Source organism: Pseudophryne corroboree, chromosome 7 (assembly GCF_028390025.1).
Source record: "Pseudophryne corroboree isolate aPseCor3 chromosome 7, aPseCor3.hap2, whole genome shotgun sequence".
NCBI lineage: Eukaryota > Metazoa > Chordata > Amphibia > Anura > Myobatrachidae > Pseudophryne > Pseudophryne corroboree.
Genome location: NC_086450.1, coordinates 387,302,921 through 387,322,339, shown reverse-complemented (window position 1 = coordinate 387,322,339; position 19,419 = coordinate 387,302,921). Strand labels below are relative to the sequence as shown.

The following is a 19,419-nucleotide window of genomic DNA, read 5'->3' as shown; positions in this document are numbered from 1 at the left end:
AAGAGTGTATGCAGTACAAAAATCTCTCCAAGCAACACCTTTAAAGTTACAGTGACTTGGGTACTCTTAGGCTTTTTAGTGTGCAGTTGGGGCCCTAAATATTAATGATACTATGGTGAAGTTTACGTTAAATGAAGCAATATCTCCGAATGGCAGTCTCCCCTTGAATGGAAGAAGTGGTATCAACCTTACTGTATAGTTCGGGGCAATAATTAAAGGGCCCCATACACTAGAACGATAATGCCCGATTTCATCCAATTTCGGGCATTCAGGACGATATATCGGGCATTTTGGAGGTGTTTCCGAGCCGCGTTCCCGTGAGGGTCGGATCGGTTCCCCTAGATCGTTAGTGCTGCACTTGTGATATGTTGGTTCCCGCAGGCATGGCTGGGATCGCATAAGATATACCGCATGCAAAATGTACCAAATCGTATGGAACCACTCCCGGGAGAGTTCAAGGGACATCGCCTCCGACTTCAGCCTCAGGACATATCGTTGTAGTGTATAGGCCATTAAGCCTCCGTCCTTGACCTTTCACTCTCTTTCAGGCTATCACCTTTTGATAAAACTCCTCTCCTGCTGCTTTGTATTAAATATCCATTACTGGACTACTGTGATGTCTTTCCAGCTTCCAATTAACTGTTCCCCTGGTTGGTATTCAGCAGGGATGATTAATATTAAAGCTTGAAATTGTCAGTTCACACTAACAGCAGGCAGCTGTCTCTCTGCCTAAAGTATTTTAACTATCACACTGAATGCACCTATTCTCCTGTTTTTTTTCAGTCTCTGGCATCGGTTGCTCCTATTTGGATTTATTGATCTACCACAACCAGTAAGTATCCATTAACAGTCGCAGTATTCAAAAGTCTATATCCTAATAACAGGTTATTACTATATCGTTACCATTAGCAGTTCTCCTGTTAGAGTATGTAAACTTGTAATGTTGCTGATGAATTTGTGCTTTCCTTTTATAGCCTCCTGATGTTAGATGTCTCACCTAGACTCACCCTCGTATTTCCAATGGTATGTATTGGTTTATACCGCTTATATTTAAAGTCTTGGCTTTACTTATATTATACCACTGTCCAAAGGTTGGGGTGTGTTCAAACTGAAATCTAAATTGCAGTGTAGAAATAAAGCAGCCAGTATTTACCCTGCACAGAAACAATATAACCCACCCAAATCTAACTCTCTGCACATGTTACATCTGCCACACCTGCAGTGCACATAGTTTTGACCAACTGCTAACAAATTTGCTGCTGCGATCAACTCACCCCTATGTGCAGTGGCTGACTGATACTCCCAACTCCTGTGACTGGCCGTTACCCCCTTCCTCTGTTACTATTGGCACAGCAGCCCTCCTGCCTCAGCTGGATATGGAGCCACCTTCACTGCTGCTGTCACAGGCTCCGGAGCTCTCTGTCCAGAGCACTCCCAGGTGAATGCACCGCCAGGCAACAGTAGGTGAAGTGTCCGCTTCTCTACACGGGTCAGCTAAGCCGACCACCTGCCTCCGCAGTCTCCCTCTGCTCCCGCTGACTTGCCCTGCCTGGGCCACACCACCTGAGCCTCCACTGTAATGTTTACAGCACAGCTCGTCAGTGGCGCTGAGGTCTCAGGTGTGTGCCCTATCAGGGGGATCTGCAGACTCTCCAATATATGTCCTTTGCTCAGTGGCTAATGCCCCCCCTTGCTATCTCCCAGCACACGGGTACTGTCAGTCCCCCATAGTGCAGCAATGGCCCACAGCCCCCCTTCATGCCACTTACACACACATATATATGTATATGTGCGTAACTTTTTTCTTAAACATCAATAAACTATATTAATGTTATTACTCTCCCACCTGAATCAATATATTATCACACACACACACACACACACACACACACACACACACACACACACGTAAGCTATTAAGCATGGCTACATTCTCCCCCTGGTGAGCTAAATGATACCCAAGTGTGTGGTTCTAGGGACCATACATGGAGTCTCCATCTGATCATAAGTAAGTATTAGAGGAGCCCGCCTCTGCCATTCAGGTCTATTGAGGGTTCCTTCATTTACACTCTAGGTAACTAGAATTATAATTTGAATCCTCCTGAATTTCTATTTCTTCTCCCCCCACGGTCCTATCACTGATCCCAAAAGTACCTCTATTCATTGTTTCAGAGCCTACTCCTGGAGTAATCCCATGGGTGCTTCCAGCATCTCCTTCCTCAATACGTTCCTCAAGCTTATTGTCGAGAGCCCTATAATAGTAACCCCTATTCTCATCCTCCTATCATCTAATACACTCTGTTCTGTCTCTCTCATTGACCGCCTAACAACAGAGGGACTATCACTGCTGTTTAAAAGTATCTGAGCATACTTCACATCCGATAGGGAGTAGTTGTTATTTATGGTAAGTTAAAATCGCACCTGTCCATCGTCAGGTCTTATCTTACACACAGGCAAGTTTCAGAACTTTTCAACCACTATATATGGCTCCTCTTTCCATCTATTAGCGATTTTACATTTTCTTGGTGTCCCCAATTGCCTGAGTAGTACCCGATCCCCAGTGGCTAAAACATGATCACGCACTTCCCGATCATATCAAACTTTATTTATTTTTGGCTTCAAGTTTATGGGCAGTCCGCTGAGCCAATACTTTATATGCGATGTATAGGAACTTTCACCAGAAGAAACCCCCATATTCACATCTATTTAGAGTTTGGCCTCTCTCCCAAACATCAGATAGTACTGTGAGTATCCTGTAGCTTCATTTTGAGTACAGTTGTGAGCGTGCACTAATTGATTGACATACTTCTTCCAATGATGTCTACTCAAAGGATCTAGAGTTCCCAGCATATTTAGTAGTGTTCTATTAAATCGTTCTGGCTGTGGATCATCCTGGGGATGGTATGGCGTAGTCCTGGATTTTACGCTCCTTGATCAATTTACTTTCAAAATCCCTACCCTGGTCTGAATGCAGTCTGTTTGGGAGACCGTAATCAATAAAGAATTTATCCCAAAGGGTATTTGCAACTGAGGACGCTTTCTGATTTGGAGTTATATACGCCTGGGCATATCGGGTAAAGTGGTCAGTTACCACCAGGATATTGCACTTCTTCCCCGGGTCCACTTCTAATGTCAAAAAGTCCATGCCCACTAAATCCATGGGTCCATTACTTTTGAATGTTACTAAAGGGACACTTTTGCAGGCAGCGTTTTTCTTAGAATACAATTCCTGCAGTTCCCTTTCTTCATACCCGGCCAGTAGTACTGGTCAGTCAGACACGTTAAGGTCTTTTCAAATCCCAAGTGGCCATGCTTGTGATGCAAAGCGTACATAACCCTAAAACAATGTCCTCCTGGTATTAGTTGATATCTCTCCCTGCCATTGCATCGCTTGGTGCATCAGTATAACACTCCCCTTCTCATTACATTTTTCGTTTGTCTCTTCAAGAGCACGACTTCCTCCATCAACTCAGGTGCATTCAGAGCTTTTCTCCATCCTGCAGTTCCTGGGATCACCCATCTTATATATATATGGTTCTTGGAACTGTTCTTGCCTAATTTGATGTTCCTTCACCTTTGGTAAATCCTCCAACTCCATCTGACTGATCCAGCAATATGATAATGGCAAAGCTCCCGGCGTCACTCCCAGTGCACTTAATGACTCACTCTTTACAGTGCTGTTTACCCACATATTGTGACACATTCCTCGGATCTCTCCGGCAGGTACTTCGATCCATTCATCCTTTGCCTCTTCCTCTACCGACTGCCCTTGGATTCTCGAGAGTCCGCATCAACGTTATTTATTCCCGGTCAGTACTACAAAGAACAATTGTACAGGGCCAATGCAGATAACCAGTGATGCAGTCGCGTCCAATTTTGCAGTGGTTTGCACATAAGTTAATGGGATTGTTGTCAGTGAGCACTTTGAATTTCACCCCATATAGGTAATCGTGAAATGTATCTACTACAATCCATTTTAGGCTACAAATTCCAACTTGTGCGTCGGATATCGCCTGTCACTGTCAGACACACCCCTACTGGCAAATGGTATCCGTTCAGATGGTCGACAGTCATTAGGTCGACCACTATTGGTCGACATTGACATGGACACATGGTCGACACATGAAAAGGTCAACATGAGTTTTTTTACTTTTGGGGAACTTTTCCATACTTTACCATCCACGTGCACTACGATTGGAACGGTAATCTGTGCCGAGCGAAGCGAAGGCACCATGCCCGAAGCATGGCGAGCGAATGCGGTGCACCAATTGGGGTTCCCAGTCACTTTACGCAAAAAAGAATTAAAAACTCATGTCGACCTTTTCATGTGTCGACCAATAGTGGTCGACATAATGACTGTCGACCATTCATACTGGAACCCTGGCAAATGATAGTGTCCTCAATTCACTTTGATGTTTTCTGTTATAGTACACCTCCAAGCCCACTTATGGGCACGTCAATATGGAGAACATATGGTAGATTGGGATTTGCATATACCAGGACCGGATCATTCGTTAGACTTTCTTTCAAAGAGTTAAATGCTTCCTCCCATTCGCATCTCCATCTTTCTCCAAAATGGTTCACTTGGCTTATAATACTTTCCTGTTGTTTTTACTTTTGGTTTCGTTCTCTCATTCACAGATGGATATCCCTTTGTCAGATCAGCTAACAGATTAGCAAAGGCGGAATAATTTGGGATAAAGCAGCGATAATAGCCACAGAACTCTAGGAATTCTCTCAACTTGGTCGGACGTGGCCAGTTCTTTACAGCCCTCACTTTTTCAGGATCGGTGGCCACTCCATCCCTGCTGACAATGTGCCTCAGGTACTTAACACTTAATTGACATAAATGACATTTATCTATTTATCTTGCTCTACAGTAGCTCCGAAAACAATTACGTCATCCAAGTAGACTATTACCTCCCGATAGAACATGTCTCCTGTGATTCTATCCATTGTCTGCTGGAAAGTGGCTAAGCTCCCTTCACTCCCAGAGGCATTTGTAAAAACTTGAAAAACCCCAACGGGCATATGAAAGCAGTTTTCTCTTGGTCCTCAGGACACATTGGTATCTGATCGTACCCGTTTCTGTTTCAAATCAAACAATGAGAACCAAACACTCCCTTGAAGGCAGTCTAAAGACTCCTCTAGTTGGGGCACTGTATATTGGTCAATCACTGTTTTCTGATTTAACACTCTATAGTCAATGCACATTCCAATACTCCCAATGTTCTTTCGTGCAATGACTATTGGAGAGGCATAGGGGCTTTTGGATTCTATTTACTTGATTTTCCAATAATCCCTTGAGGCGTTTACTCACATCATCAAATCAGCCGGTGCTATCCTTCGGGAGCGCTCACGGAAAAGTGCATCATCTGTGAGTTTATAAGATGCTCCACTCCTTTGGCTCTCCCCAAATTCCACTCTCCAGTGGAAAAGACTTGTTATCTGGATTCTAACTCTATGATCAGACTGGATCTCTCCTCAGGCGTGAGTTCACTACCCAGAAAACAGACATCAAACTTGTTTTTGCTCTCGATTGATGTTTCCTCGGGCCTCACACATTATGAATGGGAAGTTGTGTCAATTTGTTCATTCTCCCTTCTTAGCCTATCTGTAAAGATGGGATAGATCCTTGTATTAGCCCCAATAATTTTTTTTTTTGGGGGGGGGAGGGCTCATCTCTTCCCTCAGGGACTTCTGAACAGACTAGCATGTTTAGGGGCACCTGTAATTTTCCGATCTCCTTCTCAACCAAATTGTAGCATTAACTTATACCGCTTTCACACCAGAAATGCAGGGGTCTTACCCGGGAATACGGTCCCTGGATCATGCAGGGACATTTCCGGGTAAGACCCCTTGCATACCGCAGTCAGCAGCCCGGCATATTGTCGGGTTGCTGATGGCGCAAGAGATCACATGATCTCCAAGCGCCGCCTGCTACATAGAGAGTGAACGGGAGCCGGGGCACATTGACCCTGCTCCTGTTCACACTGACCAGGTTCCCGGGAAGATCCCGGGACCAACCCTGGTCGATTGCAGGGTGGAAATGACAGGGCAGGAATCCCAGGATTTTGACTGAGAAATTTCCCAGGTTGATGCGCGTTCATGTGCATTAACCCGGGAAATTTTGGCTGGTGAGAAAGGGGTATTAATGTATCCCAGATAGGGGAACTTCTCCACGCTCATTCCCCATATTACTAATCCGGATAATGGCTGAATGGGTATATCCGATATGTTTCTTCTGTACCAATTCTCAAAGATGATTGAGACTTGAGTACCACTATCAAACAATACATGGATTACGATGCAGCTTTCAGAATCTACTGCCGGCAGCGTCAGCGTTCCCGTCGCTTCCGGGTAACGCTATATTGCTTTGCTTCTCTAACGGATGTCTCTTCCGGGTGACGCTATATTGCTTTGCTTCTCTAACGGATGTCAAGTAGCATCTGTTGCCTCCTAAGCAGCAACCATTTTTGATAGGACATTATGCATATACACTGGTGGGAGCGTTACCTCCGGCACCCCTGTGGAGTCTGATTCTACGCGACTGTGCACAGCTAGACTACCAATCTCACTGGCCTGCCAAAAATGGACCCAAGGGCTAACACGCCTTCCCTAGTATATAAGACCCTGAGCTGCTCTAGAATAACTGCAGTCGGCAGGGCTGATTTATGTACTTTTCCCTCGCCGGCAGAGCTCCAGCACCACGCTGGGTGGATGGTAATCTCTACTGCCATCCATCTGGGGTGGCGTCAGCAGAATGGTCTCCGGCTGCCCAGGTCAGTGATCTCGTAGCTCTTGGCCAAGCCGCCCTTATGGGGGTTGCGGCGCCAAACGTGGGTGTCCACCGGGATCTCCTTCACCGCGGCGGAGCCGGGTAACTCCTGCAGCCGCCCCGGCGTCTACCTGGTCCATGGCTGCGGCTGAGAGGTTACGGGTGCAGAGCTGGAAGTATCGGCCACAGCGACTGGTACCCCGGAGGGTAGGAGCGGCGGTCTTTGCGGGTGCTGCTTTCGCCCCGACGCCTGCTGCTTCGGTACCGTCTAATTAGCTGCTTCTTCTCAGTCATCAGCCCACTTGATTCTAGCATCTACCGCAGTAGCAGCACTGCGCGAATGGACGCGATGCGTGATGACGCTTTCCCGTCGCCGCTAGTGACGCGCAGCACCCGGAAGTGGAGTCAGTCGTGTGTGAGTCGAGCGGCGCAGTGCTGCGGTAGGTTCTCTCCGTCCGGGTCCCTCACTTTACCCGTGCAGTCCCGACAAAGAGCAGTAGATGAGGGGGGAAAAGGCCCTTGGGACAGGAGCAGAGTAGGTGCAGCCAGTCACCTGACTACTCAGTCATTTCCCTTCTTATTGCAGTATGTTCACCAGGCAGACATGTGTGGGCACATATATGAGCAGGGAGGTGTGTGTGTGCAGGTACATGTATGAGCAGGGACCTATGTGTGTGTGCGCATTTATGAGCAGAAACGTGTGTGTGCACATGTATGAACAGGGGCATGTATGAGCAGGGACCTGTGTGGAAGCATGTATGAGCAGGGGCGTGTTTGCAGGTGCACGTATGAGCAGGGACCTATGTGTGTGTGCTGGTGCATATATAAACAGAGATATGTGCGTGCGCATGTATGAGCAAGGACCTATGTGTGTGTGTGTGTGTGTGCGCGCGCATGTATGAGTAAGGACCTATGTGTGTGTGCAGGTGCACGCATGAGCAGGGACGTGTGTGCAGGTGCACGCATGAGCAGGGACGTGTGTGCAGGTGCATATATAAACAGATATGTGCGTGCGCATGTATGAGCAAGGACCTATGTGTGTGTGCGTGCGCTCATTTATGAGAAAGGACCTATGTGTGTGTGCAGGTGCACGCATGAGCAGGGACGTGTGTGTGTGCAGGCACACGCTTGAGCAGGGACGTGTGTGTGTGCAGGCGCACGCTTGAGCAGGGACGTGTGTGTGCAGGAGCATGCTTGAGCAGGGACGTGTGTGTGCAGGCGCACGCATGAGCAGGGACGTGACCTGTGTGTGTGTGCAGGTGCACGCATGAGCAGGGACGTGTGTGCAGGTGCACGCACGAGTGTGGACGTGTGTGTGTGCAGGTGCGCGCATGAGCAGGGATATGTGTGTGTGCAGGTGCACGCATGAGCGGGGACGTGTTTGTGCAGGTGTACGCATGAGCGGGGACGTGTGTGCAGGTGCACGCATGAGCGGGGCCGTGTGTGTGCAGGTGCACGCATGAGCAGGGACGTGTGTGCAGGTGCACGCATGAGCAGGGACGTGTGTGTGTGTGCAGGCGCACGTTTGAGCAGGGACGTGTGTGTGTGCAGGTGCACGCATGAGCAGGGACGTGTGCGTGCAGGTGCATAAATAAACAGAGATATGTGCGTGTGCTCATTTATGAGAAAGGACCTGTGTGTGTGTGCAGGTGCACGCATGAGCAGGGACGTGTGTGCGCAGGTGCATGCATGAGCAGGGACGTGACCTGTATGTGTGTGCAGGTGCACGCATGAGCAGGGATGTGTGTGTAGGTGCACGCATGAGCAGGGATGTGTGTGTAGGTGCACGCATGAGCAGGGACGTGTGTGTGCAGGTGCACGCATGAGAAGGGACGTGTGTGTGCAGGTGCACGCATGAGAAGGGACGTGTGTGTGTGCAGGTGCACGCATGAGCAGGGACGTGTGTGTGCAGGTGCACGCATGAGCAGGGACGTGACCTATGTGTGTGTGCAGGTGCGCGCATGAGCAGGGATATGTGTGTGTGCAGGTGCACGCATGAGCGGGGACGTGTTTGTGCAGGTGTACGCATGAGCGGGGCCGTGTGTGTGTGCAGGTGCACGCATGAGCGGGGCCGTGTGTGTGTGCAGGTGCACGCATGAGCAGGGACGTGTGTGCAGGTGCACGCATGAGAAGGGACGTGTGTGTGCAGGCGCACGCTTGAGCAGGGACGTGTGTGTGTGTGTGTGCAGGTGCACGCATGAGCAGGGACGTGTGTGCGTGCAGGTGCATAAATAAACAGAGATATGTGCGTGTGCTCATTTATGAAAAAGGACCTATGTGTGTGTGCAGGTGCACGCATGAGCAGGGACGTGTGTGCGCAGGTGCATGCATGAGCAGGGACGTGACCTGTATGTGTGTGCAGGTGCACGCATGAGCAGGGATGTGTGTGTAGGTGCACGCATGAGCAGGGATGTGTGTGTAGGTGCACGCATGAGCAGGGACGTGTGTGTGCAGGTGCACGCATGAGAAGGGACGTGTGTGTGCAGGTGCACGCATGAGAAGGGACGTGTGTGTGCAGGTGCACGCATGAGCAGGGACGTGTGTGTGCAGGTGCACGCATGAGCAGGGACGTGACCTATGTGTGTGTGCAGGTGCACGCATGAGCGGGGACGTGTGTGCAGGTGCATGCATGAGCAGGGACGTGTGTGTGCGCCGCTGCATATATAAACAGAGATATGTGCATGAGCATGTATGAGCAAGGACCTATGTGTGTGTGTGTGCGCGCATGTATGAGTAAGGACTTGTGTGTGTGCAGGTGCACGCATGAGCAGGGAAGTGTGTGTAGGTGCACCAATGAGCAGGGACATGTGTGTGCAGGTGCACGCATGAGCAGGGACGTGACCTATGTGTGTGTGCAGGTGCACGCATGAGCAGGGACGTGTGTGTAGGTGCGCACATGAGCAGGGACGTGTGTGTAGGTGCACGCATGAGCAGGGACGTGTGTGTGTGCAGACGCAGGCTTGAGCAGGGACGTGTGTGTGTGCAGGCGCACGCTTGAGCAGGGACGTGTGTGTGCAGGGGCACGCATGAGCAGGGACGTGCATGCAGGTGCATATATAAACAGAGATATGTGCGTGCGCATGTATGAGCAAGGACCTATGTGTGTGTGCGTGCGCTCATTATGAGAAAGGACCTATGTGTGTGCAGGTGCACGTATGAGCAGGGACGTGTGTGCAGGTGCACGCATGAGCAGGGACGTGTGTGCAGGTGCAAGCATGAGCAGGGATATGTGTGTGTGCAGGTGCACACATGAGCAGGTACGTGTGTGTGCAGGTGCACGCATGAGCGGGGACGTGTGTTTGTGCAGGTGTACGTATGTGCAGGGACGTGTGTGCAGGTGCACGCATGAGCGGGGACGTGTGTGTGCAGGTGCACACATGAGCGGGGCCGTGTGTGTGTGCAGGTGCACGCATGAGCAGGGACGTGTGTGTGTGGGCAGGCGCACGCTTCAGCAGGGACGTGTGTGTGCAGGCGCACGCTTGAGCAGGGACGTGTATGTGTGCAGGTGCACACATGAGCAGGGACGTGTGTGCGTGCAGGTGCATATATAAACAGATATGTGCGTGCGCATGTATGAGCAAGGACCTATGTGTGCGTGCGCTCATTTATGAGAAAGGACCTGTGTGTGTGTGCAGGTGCACGCATGAGCAGGGACGTGTGTGCGCAGGTGCACGCATGAGCAGGGACGTGACCTGTGTGTGCAGGTGCACGCATGAGAAGGGATGTGTGTGTGGGTGCGCGCATGAGCAGGGATGTGTGTGTGGGTGCACGCATGAGCAGGGACGTGTGTGTGCAGGTGCACGCATGAGCAGGGACGTGTGTGTGTGGGCAGGCGCACGCTTGAGCAGGGACGTGTGTGCAGGTGCACGCATGAGCAGGGACGTGTGTGTGTGCAGGTGCACGCATGAGCAGGGACGTTTGTGTGCAGGTGCACATATGAGCAGGGACGTGTGTGCAGGTGCACGCATGAGCAGGAACGTGTGTGCAGGTGCACGCATGAGCAGGGATGTGTGTGCAGGTGCACGCATGAGCAGGGATATGTGTGTGTGCAGGTGCACGCATGAACAGGTACGTGTGTGCAGGTGCACGCATGAGCGGGGACGTGTGTTTGTGCAGGTGTACGCATGAGCAGGGACGTGTGTGTGCAGGTGCACGCATGAGCGGGGAAGTGTGTGTGCAGGTGCACACATGAGCGGGGAAGTGTGTGTGCAGGTGCACGCATGAGCAGGGACGTGTCTGTGCAGGTGCACGCATGAGCGGGGACATGTGTGTTTGTGCAGGTGCACGCATGAGCGGGGACGTGTGTGTGCAGGTGCACGCATGAGCGGGGTCGTGTGTGTGTGCAGGTGCACGCATGAGCAGGGACGTGTGTGTGTGGGCAGGCGCACGCTTCAGCAGGGACGTGTGTGTGTGCAGGCGCACGCTTGAGCAGGGACGTGTGTGTGTGCAGGTGCACACATGACCAGGGACGTGTGTGCGTGCAGGTGCATATATAAACAGAGATATGTGCGTGCGCATGTATGAGCAAGGACCTATGTGTGCGTGCGCTCATTCATGAGAAAAGACCTATGTGTGTGTGCAGGTGCACGCATGAGCAGGGACGTGTGTGCGCAGGTGCACGCATGAGCAGGGACGTGACCTGTGTGTGCAGGTGCACGCATGAGCAGGGATGTGTGGGTGCGCGCATGAGCAGGGATGTGTGTGTAGGTGCACGCATGAGCAGGGACGTGTGTGTGCAGGTGCACGCATGAGCAGGGACGTGTGTGTCTGGGCAGGCGCACGCTTGAGCAGGGACGTGTGTGCAGGAGCACGCATGAGCAGGGACGTGTGTGTGTGCAGGTGCACGCATGAGCATTGACGTGTGTGTGGGTGCAGGCGCATGCTTGAGCAGGGACGTGTGTGCAGGTGCACGCATGAGCAGGAACGTGTGTGTGTAGGTGCGCGCATGAGCAGGGACGTGTGTGTAGGTGCGCGCATGAGCAGGGACGTGTGTGCAGGCGCACGCTTGAGCAGGGACGTGTGTGTGCAGGCGCACGCTTGAGCAGGGACGTGTGTGTGTGCAGGTGCACGCATGAGCAGGGACGTGCGTGCAGGTGCATATATAAACAGATATGTGCGTGCGCATGTATGAGCAAGGACCTGTGTGTGCGTGCGCTCATTATGAGAAAGGACCTATGTGTGTGTGCAGGTGCACGTATGAGCAGGGACGTGTGTGCAGGTGCACGCATGAGCAGGGATATGTGTGTGTGCAGGTGCAAGCATGAGCAGGGATATGTGTGTGTGCAGGTGCACACATGAGCGGGGGCGTGTGTGTGTGCAGGTGTACGCATGAGCAGGGACGCGTGTGTGCAGGTGCACGCATGAGCGGGGACGTGTGTGTGCAAGTGCACGCATGAGCGGGGACATGTGTGTGCAGGTGCACGCATGAGCAGGGACGTGTCTGTGCAGGTGCACGCATGAGCGGGGACATGTTTGTTTCTGCAGGTGTGCGCATGAGCGGGGACGTGTGTGTGCAGGTGCACACATGAGCGGGCCGTGTGTGTGTGCAGGTGCACGCATGAGCAGGGACGTGTGTGTGCAGGCGCACGCTTGAGCAGGGACGTGTGTGTGTGCAGGTGCACACATGAGCAGGGACGTGTGTGCGTGCAGGTGCATATATAAACAGAGATATGTGCGTGCGCATGTATGAGCAAGGACCTATGTGTGTGTGTGCGTGCGCTCATTTATGAGAAAGGACCTATGTGTGTGTGCAGGTGCACGCATGAGCAGGGACGTGTGTGTGGGTGCGCGCATGAGCAGGGATTTGTGTGTAGGTGCACGCATGAGCAGGGACGTGTGTGCAGGTGCACGCATGAGCAGGGACGTGTGTGCAGGCGCACGCATGAGCGTGTATGTGCAGGTACACACATGAGCGGGGGCGTGTGTGTGTGCAGGTGCACGCATGAGCGGGGACGTGTCTGTGCAGATGCACGCATGAGCGGGGACATGTGTGTTTGTGCAGGTGTACGCATGAGCGGGGACGTGTGTGCGCAGGGGCACACATGAGCGGGGCCGTGTGTGTGTGTGCAGGTGCACGCATGAGCAGGGACGTGTGTGTAGGTGCACACATGAGCAGGGACGTGTGTGCAGGTGCACGCATGAGCAGGGACGTGTGTGTGTGTGCAGGCGCACGCATGAGCAGGGACGTGTGTGTGTGTGCAGGCGCACGCTTGAGCAGGGACGTGTGTGTGTGCAGGCGCACGCTTGAACAGGGACATGTGTGTGTGTGCAGGTGCACGCATGAGCAGGGACGTGTGTGCGCTGGTGCACGCATGAGCAGGGACGTGACCTGTATGTGTGTGCAGGTTCACGCATGAGCAGGGACGTGTGTGCAGGTTCACGCATGAGCAGGGACGTGTGTGTGTAGGTGCACGCATGAGCAGGGACGTGTGTGTGCAGGTGCACGCATGAGCAGGGACGTGTGTGCAGGTGCACGCATGAGCAGGGACGTGACCTATGTGTGTGTGCAGGTGCACGCATGAGCGGGGACGTGTGTGCAGGTGCATGCATGAGCGGGGCCGTGTGTGTGCGCCGGTGCATATATAAACAGAGATATGTGCGTGAGCATGTATGAGCAAGGACCTGTGTGTGTGTGCGCATGTATGAGTAAGGACTTGTGTGTTTGCAGGTGCACGCATGATCAGGGACGTGTGTGTAGGTGCACCTATGAGCAGGGACATGTGTGTGCAGGTGTACGCATGTGCAGGGACGTGTGTGTGCAGGTGCACGCATGAGCGGGGACGTGTGTGTGCAGGTGCACACATGAGCGGGGCCGCGTGTGTGCGCAGGTGCACGCATGAGGAGGGACGTGTGTGCAGGTGCACGCATGAGCAGGGATGTGTGTGTGTGGGCAGGCGCACGCTTGAGCAGGGACGTGTGTGTGTGTGCAGGCGCACGCTTGAGCAGGGACGTGTGTGCGTGCAGGTGCATATATAAACAGATATGTGCGTGCGCATGTATGAGCAAGGACCTATGTGTGTGTGCGTGCGCTCATTTATGAGAAAGGACCTATGTGTGTGTGCAGGTGCACGCATGAGCAGGTACATGTATGTGCAGGTACACGCATGAGCGGGGGCGTGTGTGTGTGTGCAGGTGCACGCATGAGCGGGGACGTGTCTGCAGGTGCACGCATGAGCGGGGACATGTGTGTTTGTGCAGGTGTACGCATGAGCGGGGATGTGTGTGTGCAGGGGCACACATGAGCGGGGCCGTGTGTGTGTGCAGGTGCACGCATGAGCAGGGACGTGTGTGTAGGTGCACACATGAGCAGGGACGTGTGTGCAGGTGCACGCATGAGCAGGGACGTGTGTGCAGGTGCACGCATGAGCAGGGACGTGTGTGTGTGTGCAGGCGCACGCTTGAGCAGGGACGTGTGTGCGTGTGCAGGCGCACGCTTGAACAGGGACGTGTGTGTGTGCAGGTGCACGCATGAGCAGGGACGTGTGTGCGTGCAGGCTCATATATAAACAGATATGTGCGTGTGCTCATTTATGAGAAAGGACCTATATGTGTGTGCAGATGCACGCATGAGCAGGGACGTGTGTGCGCAGGTGCACGCATGAGCAGGGACGTGACCTGTATGTGTGTGCAGGTTCACGCATGAGCAGGGATGTGTGTGCAGGTTCACGCATGAGCAGGGACGTGTGTGTGTAGGTGCACGCATGAGCAGGGACGTGTGTTTGCAGGTGCACGCATGAGCAGGGACGCGTGTGTGTGTGCAGGTGCACGCATGAGCAGGAACGTGTGTGTGCAGGTGCACGCATGAGCAGGGACGTGACCTATGTGTGTGCAGGTGCACGCATGAGCGGGGACGTGTGTGCAGGTGCATGCATGAGCGGGGCCGTGTGTGTGCGCCGGTGCATATATAAACAGAGATATGTGCGTGAGCATGTATGAGCAAGGACCTATGTGTGTGTGTGCGCATGTATGAGTAAGGACTTGTGTGTGTGTGTGCAGGTGCACGCATGATCAGGGACGTGTGTGTAGGTGCACCTATGAGCAGGGACATGTGTGTGCAGGTGTACGCATGTGCAGGGACGTGTGTGTGCAGGTGCACGCATGAGCGGGGACGTGTGTGTGCAGGTGCACACATGAGCGGGGCCGTGTGTGTGCGCAGGTGCACGCATGAGCAGGGACGTGTGTGCAGGTGCACGCATGAGCAGAGACTTGTGTATGTGTGGGCAGGCACACGCTTGAGCAGGGACGTGTGTGTGTGTGCAGGTGCACACATGAGCAGGGACGTGTGTGCGTGCAGGTGCATATATAAACAGAGATATGTGCGTGCGCATGTATGAGCAAGGACCTATGTGTGTGCGTGCGCTCATTTATGAGAAAGGACCTATGTGTGTGTGCAGGTGCACGCATGAGCAGGGACGTGTGTGCGCAGGTGCACGCATGAGCAGGGACGTGACCTGTGTGTGCAGGTGCACGCATGAGCAGGGATGTGTGTGCAGGTGCACGCATGAGCAGGGACGTGTGTGTGCAGGCGCACGCTTGAGCAGGGACGTGTGTGCAGGTGCACGCATGAGCAGGGACGTGTGTGTGTGTGCAGGCGCACGCTTGAGCAGGGACGTGTGTGCAGGTGCACGCATGAGCAGGGACGTGTGTGTGTAGGTGCGCGCATGAGCAGGGACGTGTGTGTAGGTGCGCGCATGAGCAGGGACGTGTGTGTAGGTGCACGTATGAGCAGGGACGTGTGTGTGTGCAGGCGCACGCTTGAGCAGGGACGTGTGTGTGTGCAGGCGCATGCTTGAGCAGGGACGTGTGTGTGTGCAGGTGCACACATGAGCAGGGACGTGCGTGCAGGTGCATATATAAACAGAGATATGTGCGTGCGCATGTATGAGCAAGGACCTATGTGTGTGTGCGTGCGCTCATTATGAGAAAGGACCTATGTGTGTGTGCAGGTGCACGTATGAGCAGGGACGTGTGTGCAGGTGCACGCATGAGCAGGGACGTGTGTACAGGTGCAAGCATGAGCAGGGATATGTGTGTGTGGAGGTGCACGCATGAGCAGGGATATGTGTGTGTGCAGGTGCACGCATGAGCAGGTATGTGTGTGTGCTGGTGCACGCATGAGCGGGGGCGTGTGTGTGTGCAGGTGCACGCATGAGCGGAGACGTGTCTGCAGGTGCACACATGAGCGGGGACGTGTGTTTGTGCAGGTGTACGCATGAGCAGGGACGTGTGTGTGCAGGTGCACGCATGAGCGGGGACGTGTGTGTGCAGGTGCACGCATGAGCGGGGACGTGTGTGTGCAGGTGCACGCATGAGCAGGGACGTGTCTGTGCAGGTGCACGCATGAGCGGGGACATGTGTGTTTGCAGGTGTACGCATGTGCAGGGACGTGTGTTTGCAGGTGCACGCATGAGCGGGGCCGTGTGTATGCAGGTGCACACATGATCGGGGCCGTGTGTGTGTGCACGCATGAGCAGGGACGTGACCTATGTGTGTGCAGGTGCATGCATGAGCAGGGACGTGTGTGCGCGCCGGTGCATATATAAACAGAGATATGTGCGTGAGCATGTATGAGCAAGGACCTATGTGTGTGTGTGTGCGCATGTATGAGTAAGGACTTCTGTGTGTGCAGGTGCACGCATGATCAGGGACGTGTGTGTAGGTGCACCTATGAGCAGGGACGTGTGTGCAGGTGCACGCATGAGCAGGGACGTGTGTGCAGGTGCAAGCATGAGCAGGGATATGTGTGTGTGCAGGTGCACGCATGAGCAGGTATGTGTGTGTTCAGGTGCACGCAGGAGCGGGGGCGTGTGTGTGTGTGCAGGTGCACGCATGAGCGGGGACGTGTGTGTAGGTGCACCTATGAGCAGGGACGTGTGTGCAGGTGCACGCATGAGCAGGGACGTGTGTGCAGGTGCAAGCATGAGCAGGGATATGTGTGTGTGCAGGTGCACGCATGAGCAGGTATGTGTGTGTTCAGGTGCACGCAGGAGCGGGGGCGTGTGTGTGTGTGTGCAGGTGCACGCATGAGCGGGGACGTGTCTGTGCAGGTGCACGCATGAGCGGGGACGTGTGTTTGGGCAGGTGTACGCATGAGCGGGGACGTGTGTGTGCAGGTGCACGCATGAGCGGGGACGTGTGTGTGCAGGTGCACGCATGAGCAGGGACGTGTCTGTGCAGGTGCACGCATGAGCGGGGACGTGTGTGTGCGCAGGTGCACGCATGAGCAGGGACGTGTCTGTGCAGGTGCACACATGAGCGGGGACGTGTGTGTGCGCAGGTGCACGCATGAGCAGGGACGTGTGTGCAGGTGCACGCATGAGCAGGGACGTGTGTGTGTGGGCAGGCGCACGCTTGAGCAGGGACGTGTGTGTGTGTGCAGGCGCACGCTTGAGCAGGGACGTGTGTGTGTGCAGGTGCACACATGAACAGGGACGTGTGTGCGTGCAGGTGCATATATAAACAGAGATATGTGCGTGCGCATGTATGAGCAAGGACCTATGTGTGTGTGCGTGCGCTCATTTTTGAGAAAGGACCTATGTGTTTGTGCAAGTGCACGCATGAGCAGGGACGTGTGTGTGGGTGCGCGCATGAGCAGGGATGTGTGTGTAGGTGCACGCATGAGTAGGGACGTGTGTGTGCATGTGCACGCATGAGTAGGGACGTGTGTGTGCAGTCGCACGCTTGAGCAGGGGCGTGTGTGCAGGTGCACGCATGAGCAGGGACGTGTGTGTGTGCAGGTACACGCATGAGCAGGGACGTGTGTTTGTGTGTGTGCAGGCGCACGCTTGAGCAGGGACGTGTGTGCAGGTGCACTCATGAGCAGGGACGTGTGTGTGTAGGTGCGCGCATGAGCAGGGACGTGTGTGCAGGCGCACGCTTGAGCAGGGACGTGTGTGTGTGCAGGCGCACGCTTGAGCAGGGACGTGTGTGTGTGCAGGTGCACGCATGAGCAGGGACGTGCGTGCAGGTGCATATATAAACAGAGATATGTGCGTGCGCATGTATGAGCAAGGACCTATGTGTGTGTGCGTGCGCTCATTATGAGAAAGGACCTATGTGTGTGTGCAGGTGCACGTATGAGCAGGGACGTGTGTGCAGGTGCACGCATGAGCAGGGACGTGTGTGCAGGTGCAAGCTTGAGCAGGGATATGTGTGTGTGCAGGTGCACGCATGAGCAGGGATATGTGTGTGTGCAGGTGCACGCATGAGCAGGTATGTGTGTGTTCAGGTGCACGCATGAGCGGGGGAGTGTGTGTGTGTGCAGGTGCACGCATGAGCGGGGACGTGTCTGTGCAGGTGCACGCATGAGCGGGGACGTGTGTGTGCAGGTGCACGCATGAGCGGGGACGTGTGTGTGCAGGTGCACGCATGAGCGGGGACGTGTGTGTGCAGGTACACGCATGAGCAGGGACGTGTCTGTGCAGGTGCACGCATGAGCAGGGACGTGTGTTTGTGCAGGTGTACGCATGTGCAGGGACATGTGTTTGCAGGTGCACGCATGAGCGGGGACGTGTGTGTGGAGGTGCACACATGAGCGGGGCCGTGTGTGCAGGTGCACGCATGAGCAGGGACGTGTGTGCAGGAGCACGCATGAGCAGGGACGTGTGTGTGTGTGGGCAGGCGCCCACGTTTGAGCAGGGACGTGTGTGTGTGTGCAGGCGCACGCTTGAGCAGGGACGTGTGTGTGTGCAGGTGCACACATGAGCAGGGACGTGTGTGCGTGCAGGTGCATATATAAACAGATGTGCGTGCGCATGTATGAGCAAGGACCTATGTGTGTGTGCGTGCGCTCATTTATGAGAAAGGACCTATGTGTGTGTGCAGGTGCACGCATGAGCAGGGACGTGTGTGCGCAGGTGCACGCATGAGCAGGGACGTGACCTGTGTGTGCAGGTGCACGCATGAGCAGGGACGTGTGTGTGGGTGCGCGCATGAACAGGGATGTGTGTGTAGGTGCACGCATGAGTAGGGACGTGTGTGTGCAGGTGCACGCATAAGCAGGGACGTGTGTGTGCAGTCGCACGCTTGAGCAGGGACGTGTGTGCAGGTGCACTCATGAGCAGGGACGTGTGTGTGCAGGTGCGCGCATGAGCAGGGACGTGTGTGTGCAGGCGCACGCTTGAGCAGGGACGTGTGTTTGTGCAGGTGCACGCATGAGCAGGGACGTGTGTGCGTGCAGGTGCATATATAAACAGATATGTGCGCGCGCATGTATGAGCAAGGACCTATGTGTGTATGCGTGCGCTCATTTATGAGAAAGGACCTATGTGTGTGTGCAGGTGCACGCATGAGCAGGGACGTGTGTGCGCAGGTGCACGCATGATCAGGGACGTGACCTGTGTGTGCAGGTGCACGCATGAGCAGGGACGTGTGTGTGGGTGCGCGCATGAGCAGGGATGTGTGTGTAGCTGCACGCATGAGCAGGGACGTGTGTGTGCAGGCGCACGCTTGAGCGGGGACGTGTGTGCAGGTGCACGCATGAGCAGGGACGTGTGTGTGTGCAGGTGCACGCATGAGCAGGGACGCGTGTGTTCAGGTGCACGCATGAGCAGGGACGTGTGTGTGCAGGTGCACGCATGAGCAGGGACGTGTGTGTGCAGGTGCACGCATGAGCACGGACGTGACCTATGTGTGTGCAGGTG

At 54.1% G+C, this 19,419-nt stretch overlaps 1 protein-coding gene across 6 annotated transcripts in view; it reads left to right on the top strand.

Annotated features, from left to right (window-relative positions):
- The first annotated feature begins 811 nt into the window (after positions 1–811).
- The window catches only part of INTS1 (integrator complex subunit 1), a 324,003-nt gene continuing 305,395 nt past the window's right edge, over positions 812–19,419 (top strand). For 2 of the 6 annotated variants that reach the window (XM_063934589.1, XM_063934588.1), the window contains exon 1: positions 6,761–6,782. Coding sequence is in view for 3 of the 6 variants with exons in the window: in XM_063934591.1 (XP_063790661.1) it covers positions 989–1,023 (35 nt within the window). In the remaining 3 variants the exon portion in view is untranslated. The other 4 variants (XM_063934591.1, XM_063934592.1, XM_063934593.1 and 1 more) reach the window with 4 other exon arrangements.